Source organism: Rhinoraja longicauda, chromosome 2 (genome assembly GCF_053455715.1).
Source record: "Rhinoraja longicauda isolate Sanriku21f chromosome 2, sRhiLon1.1, whole genome shotgun sequence".
Classification (NCBI taxonomy): domain Eukaryota; kingdom Metazoa; phylum Chordata; class Chondrichthyes; order Rajiformes; family Arhynchobatidae; genus Rhinoraja; species Rhinoraja longicauda.
The window spans coordinates 29,433,961-29,447,209 of NC_135954.1; the positions used below are offsets into that span (position 1 = coordinate 29,433,961).

At 42.1% G+C, this 13,249-nt stretch overlaps 1 protein-coding gene across 1 annotated transcript in view; it reads left to right on the forward strand.

Annotated features, from left to right (window-relative positions):
- Positions 1–3,889: 3,889 nt before the first annotated feature.
- Positions 3,890–13,249, forward strand: part of LOC144603160 (phosphatidylinositol 5-phosphate 4-kinase type-2 alpha-like) — a 198,221-nt gene continuing 188,861 nt past the window's right edge. Inside the window, exon 1 of the mRNA XM_078416327.1 lies at positions 3,890–4,306. Within this exon, the coding sequence (XP_078272453.1) occupies positions 4,175–4,306 (132 nt within the window). The 5' untranslated portion in view covers positions 3,890–4,174. The remainder of the gene's footprint in view (positions 4,307–13,249) is intronic.

Sequence of the window (13,249 nt, forward strand, 5' to 3'; positions counted from 1 at the left end):
GAGAGTGTTGTGGTGCAGAGGCATCGAGGAGTGCAGTGCATGGTTCCTTGAAGGTCGAGTCGCAGGTAGATAAGGTGGTCAAAAATGCTTTTGGCACATTGGCCTTCAGTCAGTATTGAGTATGGAAGTTGGGAGGTCATGTTGCAGTTGTATAAGACGTAGGTGAGGCCGCATTTAGAGTATTTGTTCAGTTCTGCGCACCATGTTATAGGAAAGATATTGTCAAGCTTGAAAGGGTTCAGAAAAGATTTACAAGGATGTTGCCAGGACTAGAGGGTCTGAACTATCAGGAGAGGTTGAGTAGGCTGGGTCTATATTCCTTGGAGCGCAGGAGGATGAGGGGTGATCTTATAGAGGTGTATAAAATCATGAAAGAATAAATCGGGTAGATGCACAGAATCTCTTGCCCAGAGTAGGGGAATTGAGGACCAGAGGACATAGGTTCAAGGTGAAGGGGAAAAGATTTAATAGGAATCTGAGGGGTAACCTTTTCACACAAAGGGTGGTGTGGATGGAACAAGCTGCCAGAGGAGGTAGTTGAGGCTGGGACTATCCCAACATCTAAGAAACAGTTAGACAGGTACATGGAAAGGACAAGTTTGGAGGGATATGGACCAAACACAGGCAGTTGGGACTAGTGTAGCTGGGACATGTTGGCCAGTGTGGACAAGTTGGGCCGAAGGGCCTGTTTCCACACTGTATCACTCTATGACTATCTGCAGTCCCTTCATACACATCATATTCATTCTTCCTCATTACTTACAACCAAATCCAAAATAGCTTATTCCCAGGTATGTTTCATACAAGTTGTTCCAGAAAGCAATCTCTGAATCTCTGCACATTTTTTTGGCATGATACTCTTGCCAGTTTCATTTGTCCAATCAGTCGATAGATTAAATGTCCCAGGCCACCCAATATTCTCTAATCAAGGCAAGTTTCTAGTGAACCTCTTCTGACCCTCTCCTGTAGTGAGTGACCAGACCTGCACACAATACTTGAAATGTGGACTAATCAAAGTTTTACAAAGCTGTAACATGACTTTGTGACTTTTATACTTAATGCTGATGAAGGCAAATAGGCCCTGTGCCTTCTTTAACATCCTACCTCCTTCTGTTGCTACTTTCATGGTGCTATGGCATTACACCTAAATAGCCCTCTGTACATCAATGGTCCGAAGGATCCTGCCATTTATTGGGTGAAAATTTTAAATACTAGAGGTCATAGCTTTAACGTGAAAGGGGAATGTTTAAAAGAGATTTGCTCGCAAGTTTTTTTACAGAGAGACGTCGCTACCTGGAACATTATGCCATGGGAGGTGACAAAAACAGATATATTTCAATGTTTAAGAGACATTTAGATAAACACATGAACAGACAGGAAATTGACAGACATGTGCACGCAGTTGTGCAGTTTGAATTGGCATCATGGTTGGCACAGACATTGTGAATTGAAGTTTCTGTTCCCGCGCTGTCCTGTTCTCTGCTCTATATAATCTTTTCAAAGAATTCCCTACCACAGGCCTATAATTTCCAGTTTTGTTCCTATTGGCCTTCTTAAATAAAGGAACAACATCGGCTATTCTCCAATCTTCTGGGACCGCCTCCGGCTGAAGAGGATGCAAAGATTTCTATTGAAACCCCAGAGATTTACTCTCTTGCCTCACTCAATAATGTGGGATAGATTGCATCAGGACCCGAGGACCAGCTCCTCCATTTTTGATGTCAACATGCCCTAGAGTATGAACATACACATCCCTGATCTCATTATGCTCAAAGTCATTCTCCTTGGTGAATACCAACGGGAAGAACTCAATACCTTGCCAACTTCCTTGCAGCTCAGTATTGAATCTTGTTTTCATGTTAAATAGTTTTAAAGTTGTTTTGATTGCCAGAGAGATTCTGAAACACCTAAAAGTGAGATAATTTTAACAGCATGACCATTCAGGACAGAGATACTTCATCACATTATTAGAGGTCCTGCTGTTGCTCAGGGTTCACTGGACTCCAAAAAGATTGATCCTTCGATTGCCAATAAGTTCAGGTGTGCGTTGATGATGGGCTGTAACTGTGGGAAGATAATGTTTTATTTTTATTTTTCCCGCCAACATAGGCAATTTCCCCTTTTCCCTTGTTATAAAGATTTGCTGGATCGTTGTTTGCCCTCTCAATTATTGTAGGTCCTTTATACTCTTTTCACATGTTACTTGACTGCTATCTTTGTATCATCAACAAATTTAACAACCATGCTTTTGGTGCCTTCTTCCAATACACTGAATAATTTATACAATTTGTATAAATTGTAAAAAGTTGAAAGTCCAATTTCAGTTCCTCCAGCAAACCACTTATTACCAAAAGACCCTTTTATGCTGTTCGTTTCCTGTTACCCAGCCAATCCTCTTCCCACGTTACTTAAACTAACTTTCAAATTGACACTGTGCGTTGAGAGAAAAAAAGTTTAATATTGTAATCTTGAAGAGGGTAAAAGGGTTGATAAGCATCCAAGAGAGATTGTCAGAGAAATAGGAAGGTGAAACCAAACTAATTGAATTGCTCCTTTGGTCGTAAATTCGACTGCAAAGGCAGCGAATGTATAGCCTTAGAATCAACTTAGAACAGTACAAGCGCAGGAGCAGGCCCTTCGGCCCATAAAGTCTGTGCTGAGCACGATGCCAAGATAACTAATCCCCTCTGCCTGCATATGATCCATATCCTCCCATTCCCTGCAAAATCATGTGCCTACCAAAAAGCACCTTAAACTCATATCGTTGTCTATAAAAAAATATCATGAATGTGAGTTGAAATTCATATTCCTAATTTGATATGATGACATTTTGAAATACTGAATTAGAATTATCTGGGAGGAAAATACTGTCTTGCGCAGCGCCGGAGTGTGGCGACATTTTACGTGAATCTGAATCTATGTTCAATGGCCTCCTCTGCGTATGCAAGTGATATATTATTATTAAATCTAATAAAAACGGCATATGCAAAACATTGGAGAGGCAAGAGAAAGTGTTAGAAAAAGGGAACATTGAAAAAGTCAAACTAATTCGGTAGTTAATCTCACATTATTATAATTATTTCGTGTGTTGTTGCACCCGGACAATTGTCTCCCGGCGAAACGCAGTGTGGCAAAATACTGCGTTAAAATGCCATATACATACTTGGTGTAATGATTGGTAAAACGCTTGAGATTTACAAAAGCCGTCTACATGGAGCGGCAGGAATTACTAGAAACCGTCGGACGTACAAGACTGAAATCATTGTTAATAAAACCCCTGCAATGTTTAACTACTGTTCCTTTAGCGTGTTCCATCCTAATTGGGGCTGCCTATTTCCTAGCGGGGAAGATAAATATTGCACGAGTTTAACCAGGAGTAATTTCACATAAAACATGCATACTACGAACATCGATGCTACACAATATAACATTCTACTTCGAGGCCAATTCTAGTTCAGTACTTAAGAATGTCATCATATCCAATTCGGAATGGGAATTTGTCTTCTTTTAATTTATTTACACAGTCTACTACTACGACTCTAAAACATGCATGAGATGTCCTTGTGGTCTTCGTTGCGATCTGCTTTCCTTGATGCAAATAACGGAAGGTGCAAAAGTTTAGCACATTTTTCAGATGCTTCTAAAATACCACATTACACCCACTCACAAATCGCTACCCACACAACCGAGCTTGATGCCTTTTATATTCTGAATGCACGCTGGATCAAATCCCGTGCAACTCTGCAATTGGCCGCGCATCGCCAGACGCCCTCCAGTTTTGAACGTTGCAAAGGCATATGCCTGATCTGTGTGGCTAATACTGCTGTCAATCGTGCATTATTGTTTCCCCCACCTGGTTCCTCCTTCTTCAAGCTGCGTTGCAGTGTGCAATGAGTGTATAGTGTCGCCTTCCACCAGTTCACACACACACGCTCACTCAGCAAGGTCCGGAAGCGGCAGAGTATTGGAGAATGTAGTAACCAGTCTGCCACTACCGCCCAGAAACAAATTCTGATCACAATCGTTTTAACTGTTTTTCAATGAGCAGTGGAAGAAGACGATGCAATAAGTTTTTGTTACAAACATTGCCATTTTAAATACTGAAAAGGAATTGGTGCATTAAACGCAGTGAATTGAACTAAAAAAAAAAGGAAAACGCGAGGTAGGGAGAAAGATGGCAGCGAACAGTACGCCATTCGCCAGCAAAACGAAAACCAAGAAGAAACATTTTGTGGCTCAGAAAGTGAAGCTGTTCCGAGCCAGCGATCCATTGCTCAGCGTCCTGATGTGGGGAGTCAATCACTCGGTAAGTCTGTTTGTTTTTTTAACGCCACGGAATGCATTGACTGCTGCAGATAACTTGTGAAGGAAATCACATCTTTGGACACGTTACAGATTTTATTTCGTGCAATGAAGTTAAGCTCGAGCTATAGATTTGTAAAAGCGTCTCTCTACCATTTGATGACACTTCATGATAAATGTCGATGCTCTGCACCATTCCATGTCAGATGAATTAGTGAAATGACAGCCGCTGTTTAGAAACGTTTCATTCGGTAAATAGAACCAAAGTTAGTCTTTCGTGGTATTCGTGCTTGATGTGGGTGCTGAGCTGTCTGGCCGGGGGCCTGTGCAGTGTTCATGTGACTGTGAGCGGGTTTTAACAGCGGAGGTGACGGCCTGGAAACCCCTGAGTGTCAACTTTGAGTCTGGCGGTGACGCAAGTGTGATCGACGCGCCGCTTGGCCAGTGGGTAGCTCATTGTGATTCCTGAAAGGAAAGCCCAGAGCGAAGGGGGCTAAAATATGTGTAGGGAATGACAGCCTCATTCACTCCTGCAGGATGCATTGACCAACTCGCTGCAGCCCACAAAACACACGTCCAATACAGGTTTTAACCTGAAAAAGCATGAGTGGTCTGCTGTGCATTCTGACTCTAATTTTGCACGTCAGCATTATGTGTTCTGGAATGTCATGGTACCAGGTCCCTTCACTGAACTTCAATAGCTTTCCACTAGAACCTGTAGTTGTGAGAAATCTATTTTCAAAGCACTGTTGTTATGGGACATTTTTGAGGCTTTCGGTTTAAGTACTCGTGGCTAAGCAGATAGAGCCCTGCCACTCCGTTCTCATTCAGACTTTGTTTTACTTCCCATTCGACTATTGTGCAACATGTTTCTCGGTTATTTAGAAAAAAAATCATCTCAACCAAAACACTGGATAAATATGAATGAGGAAACAGAAGGTATACAGAGGGATATTGGGGTGCAAGTCCACAACTCCCTGAAAGTGGCACCACAAGTAGAGAGAGTGGTAAAGAAGGCATATGGCATGTTTGCCATCATTGGCTTGGGCATAGAGTACAAGAGTCAGTGAAGTCATGATACAGCTTTGGTTAGGCCACAATTGGATTATTGCATGCAGTTCTCGTCACCCCATTACAGAAAGAATGTGGAAGTTTTGGAAAGGCTGCAGAGGAGGTTTACCAAACCAATGCCTGGATTGGGGGAGTATTTGCTGGACAGACTTGGATTGTTTTCTCGGGAACGGTAGAGATTGCGGTGAGAGTCGATAGAAGTGCATAGAATTATGAGAGGCATAGATAGGATAGACAGTCAGAACCTTTTTCCCAGGATGAAAATATCAAGTACTGGAGGCCACAGCTTTAAGGTGAGAGAGGCAAAGTGTAAAGGAGATGTGCACGGTACATTTTTACACAAATTTGGCAAGTTCCTGGATCACACTTGCCAGGGTAGTGGTCGAGGTAGATACAATAGTGGCATTTAAAAGACTTTGGATTGGCACATGAATATGCAGGAAATGGAGGAAGATGGATTATGTGCAGGCAGTTAAGAGTTGGTCTTGGCATCATATTTGGCACAGACATTGTGGGCCAAAGGGCCTGTTCCCCTGCTGTACTGTTCTATGTTCTATGAAAAGTCAGGACCCAGTTTATTCAGGTTTGCCTTGCTTACTGATGGCGTTAGATGAACTTTGGATGTGCTAATTCTAAGTAGTCGGAGGAAAAGTACCATATCTTAATGGTAAACAAGATGCAGCACATTCAGTAAACCAGATTTAACACGTTCAAGGATTCCAAATACTCCAAAAACGGCCATCTGAGAATTGCCTTAAAGCGTGAAGTTATTGATATTTGTTTTGGGTCCTGGTCTGTGGCTGAGGGTGGAATCTCCCTCTTGGTGGTTGAGATGAATCTTATGCATTGTGGGGATCTGGAAATGTTGCTAAAGTCAGAAGAACAAGAATATAATTGGATGGCAGAGCAGGCAGGGCTGAAAGGCTACTTTTACTGTAAATTCTTTATTTTCTTGGTGCTGCTCAGTTGTTATTGGTCTGCCACAAGTTTGGACTGTTAAATTCGTTTGGTTTTGAACTCTTCGCAAAAGGTGTACTGACGTGAAACGTTGTGGTAAAGAAAAATGACTATTTAGCTTTTTTAAGACAAACATAACAAACTTCTGCTGTTTTCTTGAGTAATTGTTGGACTATTGTGCCCAACACCTTTTCTCAATCTTTCAGTCAGAAATGCTGCACTTCACTTTCAATAAACGTCCCACTGGAAAGGAGAAAACATTTAGAATTAACGGGCAATCATTCAACTTCCACTCCAGAACAACGATTACTCAACCTCACTGGTGTACTCACTGATGCTTGTGTTTGCCTGGCAATTGAGATGCAAACCATTGTTCATTGAAGTATAGACAAGATATCTATAGGACAAAGCTCCTCTACCAACCTGCTCCCACTGCAAAATGTCCTCTGAAATAATAGTTCATGGCAAGCCCTTGGAAAATGAGGCCACTTCAACTGTTTAATTGAAAATAATGTGTTTACTGGTAGATTGAAGACCTCATGGTTTTGATTACCCAACTGTCAAATTGTAACAAATTGTCTTTGTAAAGGGGAGTTATGTCTTTAGCAAATCATAATACGTAGCGTACAACCACTGGATGTTTTACAGAAATAAATGCCAGAAACACTCAGTAGGTCAGGTAGCCTTTCTGGGAAACAGAATTAGCATATCATTTCGAGGATCTTTTGTACTGGAACACATAAATTGGGTGGTTTTTGGTATAATTCTCAGTATTAAAGCTTTTCCGTGCTTGTTAAGATGACTCCACCCTGATTAATAATATATTCCTTTATTTGTCCCACACTGGGGAAATTTACAGTGTTACAGCAGCAAAGTGGATAGCAAGAGATCATTCATTATAAATAAAAGTAAAGACAAGGATAAATTGTCATCAATTTACTGTGTATTCGTTAACTGTTATTGTTGACTCGTCTGCTGGGACCAGTGCTGGTTGTACAGTCTTACAGCAGCGGGAAGGAAGGACCTCCTATATCTCTCCTTCACACACTTGGGGTGAAGGAGTCTGTCACTGAAGGGGCTACTCAGTGCAGTGACAGTGTCCTGCATAGGGTGGGAGTCGTTGTCCAGCAGCGATGTTAACTTTGCCATCATCCTCCTCTCTCCTACCGACTGTACTGAGTCGAGAGGGCAACCCAGGACAGAGCTGGCCTTCCTGACCAGCTTGTCAAGTTTGTTCCCCTCTGCCGCTGAGATGCTGCTGCACCAGCAGACCACTCCATAGAAAATGGCTGATGCAACCACAGTGTTGTAGAAGGTCCTTAGGAGTGCCCCCTGCACTCCAAAGGACCTGAGTCTTCTCAGCAGATAAAGCCTGCTCTGGCCCTTTTTGTGTAGCGCATTGATGTTTTCGGTCCAGTCAAGTTTATTGTTAAGGTAAACACCCAGGTACTCTTATGAGTCCACCCTCCCAATGTCCATTCCCTGGATGTTCACCGGTGTCGGGGGGACCTGGTTGCGCCTGTGGAAATCCACCACCATCTCTCTGGTTTTCCCCACGTTGATCCGGAGGCGGTTCCGCTGGCACCAGTCCACAAACTCCTTGATCAGTTCTCTGGACGCCCTGTCATCGTCGCCTGTGATGAGGCCAACGATGGCAGAGTCGTCAGAGAACTTCTGTAGATAGCAGTTTGCAGAGCTGTGCCTGAAGTCCGCAGTGTACAGGGTGAGCAAGAATGGAGCTAGCACTGTTCCCTCCGGAACCCCTGTGCTGCAGACCACCCTGTCCGAGACATAGTCCTTTGTCCTCACATACTGTGGTCGGTTGGTGAGGTAGTCCAGAATCCAGGATGTGAGGTGGTGATCCACTCCTATGCGCTCCAGCTTGCCCCCCAGAAGCCACGGCTGGATGGTATTGAATGCACTGGAGAAATCAAAAAACATGATTCTCACAGTGCTATCCGACTTCTCCAGGTGCGAAAGAGCTCTGTGCCGTAGGTAAACGATGGCGTCCTCTACCCCGATGCGAGTCTGGTAGGCGAACTGCAGAGGATCCATTGATGGTCTCACCAGGGGGCGGAGATGGGCGAGGACCAGATGCTCCAGTGTCTTCATCAAGTGCGATGTCAGTGCCACCGGCCTGTAGCTGTTGAGTTCCTTCGGGTGCAGCGTCTTTGGCATCGGTACCACGCAGGATGTTTTCCACAGCTGTGGAACTCTCCCCAGTTTCAGGCTCAGATTGAAGACGTGCTCCACTATCCCGCACAGCTGATCTGGACAGGACTTGAGGAGCCTCGAGCTGATGCCATCCGGACCAGCCGCCTTCCTCGCATTGATCTTCCTGAGCTAATTTCTCACCTGTCTGTGGAGAAAGACAGATTGGAGCACAGGGGCTCAAGGGTGTGAGAGGAGGCGGGGGTGTTATTACTGCACCTTACGCTAATACACAATGATGGAGAGAATTTCATGTAGTTCCAGAGCTTAAGATAATTTAGAAATGAAAGCTTTTTCAGTGTAGATAAATTATCCAAAACTGTGGAACTGTGGAACATTAAATTCTCTCCATCATTGAAGTCTTAAACATTTGGTTTAGGGTGGAGTTTATGATGGATACATTTGTGTGGTCAGGGTGGAGTCAGCCAAATAAGCACAAAATGTTAGACCCAAAATTACTTTGTCTGTATCTTCCATGAACGCTTAACATTGATTTTAAATTTTGTTTCATTTGATTTGTACCAGTCACATGAAACAGACCATGGTTCACAGGTTATAATTGTAAACTTTCACCAAATCACATTAATTATGGAATTTCCTGTGATTATTGAATTAATTATATCAGTGTTTTTCATATTAAATATTATTTTACTATGAGAAACTGCACCAGGTACCACTCTTTGTATGTGATATCACTGATATCTTTACATAAGAAAAACATGTTGCTCTGTTCCATGGATTAATTTAAGATTTTTCATTTGTGGTGTAAGCAAATTAACCTCTTTCTGAAAAATGTCTGCAATTTCAAGTGCTTTTTGCATATAGTTCTGCAATTGCACCCTCAATGAAAATTCAATCTAGATAGATTTGTGATATTTTTCCCAAAAAGCAACATTTTTTTTACCTCCTAAAATAGCAAAAACTAGAAAAATCGAGCAAACACATGTTAAGGAACAGCAGCCCAATTTGCCAATGCCTCAAGTTCTAGAACTCCGTTCAGTTTTGAAATAGGGTCTCAAACCTGAAAAATCTGCTTTCTGGTTCTACCTGATCCACCAAAGATTCTGCTTTCTGCCTGATCCACCAAATATTTTACAGATTTTTTTTCTATAAACTGTATTCTTGGAAGTTAGAGCCTTATGTAAATTTTGAAAGATTTCTGTACAAAAGGTGGTAGAAATTTGGAACAATTTCTGCAAACGTCAGTTCAATTGTTTTTCAAATGTGATCTTGACTTGATTTTTGTTAATCGTATTGAGGAATATGGGGCAGGACTTGTGTGTAGAATTATGTCGCACATCAGCTCTGATGAAGTTGGATGGCAGTACAGGCAACCCTTGGGTTACCAAAAGATTGCGTTCCTAGTAAACACTCCATATCGAGATTTTCCAGAACCTGAAGTACCATCATCTGCGCACGCAACAAATAATGCAAGTTGAAAAATATTGTGTTTATTTATTTGCTTCATATGCACACATTCTGTGTGTGTGAATTTTATTCTCTATCACATATTTTTAGGTAGTGATTTGTGAATTCTGTAAGGGAGAATTTCTGTTACCTGAACGGCTGGAACATGGGGGTTGCCTGTAGTTATGTTCCTGTTCAATCCTCTATTTCAGATTCTATATATTTTAAATTTCATTTGTTTTGTTTGGGTATGTCCTTCTGCAACTGGTGAGATAAATACTCTCAGTGGGACAGCACCATGTGGTGTGAATAAATGGATAGGATGACTTTGTCTCTATTTTTAAAATAACTTCTTGAAACCAGATACTTTTATATAACACTGTTGTAGACAAATAAAATATCCCACAATCATTCTATTCTAATAGGTCAACCAGGAGGTGCTGCAACTGCTCATAATTTTAATTTGTTATTAATCCTCATTACAAAACTCCACAGACATTAACATTTCAAGTTTTAACATTTTAGAAGCTGGCATAATAACAGACTATTTAGTTGATGCAGTTTTCTGATTGTGTAATTTCAGTATTGTTGCTTGTCTGCACAGGTGGGAGATGGAGGTGGAGGGGAGGAGAAGCATTACTCAGCTGCTCTTTTAATTAGTGCTGTGATATTCTTGAGAGAAGTAACTGTTTAAAAATACACATTGGGTGCTTGCCAAATGACTGTGATGGATGTACTGTTCAGTTCCTTTTTGTTCACAAATTACAAGGATTTCTAACGAGTCGACTCTGAAACTGATCGAGCAAAATCTGTTTTGTATTCTGATTCATTTTAAGGTTATACTGCAATATAACCAGCGATATCCCACTGTGTTGCCAAGATATTAAGGTCATTATTGTTTTGATTCTAGTTTTGGGATATAGAACTTCAGAATCTGACAGAGGTAGTGACATTCCCTCACCCTGTACATGGCAATGTATATCTATAAATGTATTTATGCTAAAGTGGCACAAGATATTAGCAAGCAGGTGCACCAAGAGGGTAAGAAGATGAATGGTATATTGACCTTTATTGCAAAAGTTGTGCAGGATGTTTAGACTACACTTGGAATACAGTGTGCAGTTTTGGTCTCTATCTAAAAAAAGATGTATTAACATAGGAGGCAGTCCAAAGCAGTTTCAGCAATCTAATTCCTGGGATAAGAAGATCATCCTGTCATGGGAAGCTAAAGATGTTTAATCTGTATTCATCAGTTTTTGGAGCAGACTTATGCCATTTGGCCCATCAAGTCTATTCCGCCATTCAATCATGGCTAATCTATCTTTCCCTCTCAACCCCATTCTCCTGCCTTTGTCCCATTCTCCCCGACACCTTTACTAATCAAACCAGAGCATTTGGAGGAAAAGGCAGTTCTCAATGAAATATATCAGATGCAAAATGGGCCAAGGCAGGCTAGATGTTGATATGTTTCCACTGGTTAACTACGTGTTAAAGGGGAGGTAATTTAAACCTGTGGTGCATAGAAATTGCTTTCTGTGGAGAGTAGCAAATCCTTTGAATCCAGGTGCAGAAGAGGAATTGACCAGGGATAGAAAAGCCATGATCATATTGAATGGCAAGACAGCTTGAAGGGTTGAGTGGCCTCTCATCAGCACTATTTTCTTATGTTCTTGTGGGCTTGTTCTCCCCTGCAATATAGTGATCTAGTTGTCTGCTATAAACTTTAGAATAGCAGCAACAATATTATTGGGTAGATTCTGTTGTAAGGATCACATTTCCTCCTATACTCTCTGATCAAAGATACCGTAATTCTTCTGGGACAGCATCTCATCGACCTCTTGACAAACCCTGACAAGCATGTAGTGCAGAGTGTCCAAAGCACCTGGTTACCCTGAAAACCTCTATAATTAGCTGCTGTGGAGAGATTCGGGATTTTGCTGTCAACGAAATGCCAAAGTTGGTTTTGGAAAGACCAGGAAATGAATGATGTAATTAACTAGAAATATAACATTTTCCTAATGTGGTAGATTTATCATGCCAGCTCTATAGCAGGTGAAGACTAAGGACTTAAAGAAACCCATGGCATGAAGAACAGATGGTTAATGGAAAGAGTGCAGAACATAGATTCTTCAGCTGTGTCAAGGTCATGAATATCAAGAGCACATCCCATTGAAAGCAAAGAATGGAAGTGAACTTATGAGAGAAAGAGAGGGATCATTGGGTAGAGGAATGGCAGATAGAGTATAATTCTGATAAATGTCAGGTGTTGCTCTTTGGTAAGTCAAACCAGGGCAGTAAATGGTAGGGTCCCGGGGAGTGTGACAGTACAGGCAGACTTAGGCTGTCGGTACGTAGTTCCATGAACGTGGTAATGGAGAAATACAGGGTTGAGAAGTAGGCATTTTGCACACTTGCCTTCATCAGTCAGGATATTGAGCACAAGATTCAGGATGTCATCTCTGCAGAAAATGGATCAGTGGCATTTTGGATTGGGGCCCTTCAGACTAGTGCAGTAGGGGGACGGGGGAGAAAACTGGAAACAAAAAGAGGCAGGACAAATCACGGCAGGTATCAGATGACCTCAATGTTCCTGATAGACAGATCATTGGACAAAGGCTAGATAACGAAACGGGTAGGAGCCCAAGAGGGATACATAGTTGCAAGCTCGTTAACAGACCTTAAGTGGGGATTGGGGGGGGGTGATGATAGAATTTACTTAAAATTGGAGAATTCATTGTTTATATCTTTTGAGCTACCCAAGCGGAATATGAAGTGCTGTTCCCTCAGTTTGAGTGTGGCTTCACTCTAGCAATGGAGGAGACTCGGGGCAGAAAGGTAGGTATTGGAATAGGAAGGGTTAGCAACTGGGAAATCCCGGTTTGGTGGACCAAATGTAACTGTTCAATTAAACTGTTGCCGAGCCTAAGCTTGGTTTCGCTGATGTACAGGAGCCCACATCAGGAACACCGGATGTAATAGATGAGTTTAGAGGCGGTCCATGTAAATCTCTGTCTCATCTGGATGGACTGCTGGGGTCCCTGGATGGAGTCGAGGGAGGACGTATGTTGTATCTCCTGTGATTCCAAGGGAAAGTACTGGTTCGGGTGGGAAGGGATGAGTAAACCAAGGAGTTGTGGAGGGAGTGGTCTCTGCAGAAGGCAGAAAAGAATGGACATGGGAAGATGTGACTAGTGGTGTGATCATGTTGGAGGTGACAGAAATGTCGGATGATGATGTGATGGAGGAAGAGGCTGGTGGTGTGAAATGTGAGGACCTGGGGAACATTGTCCTTGGTGCATTT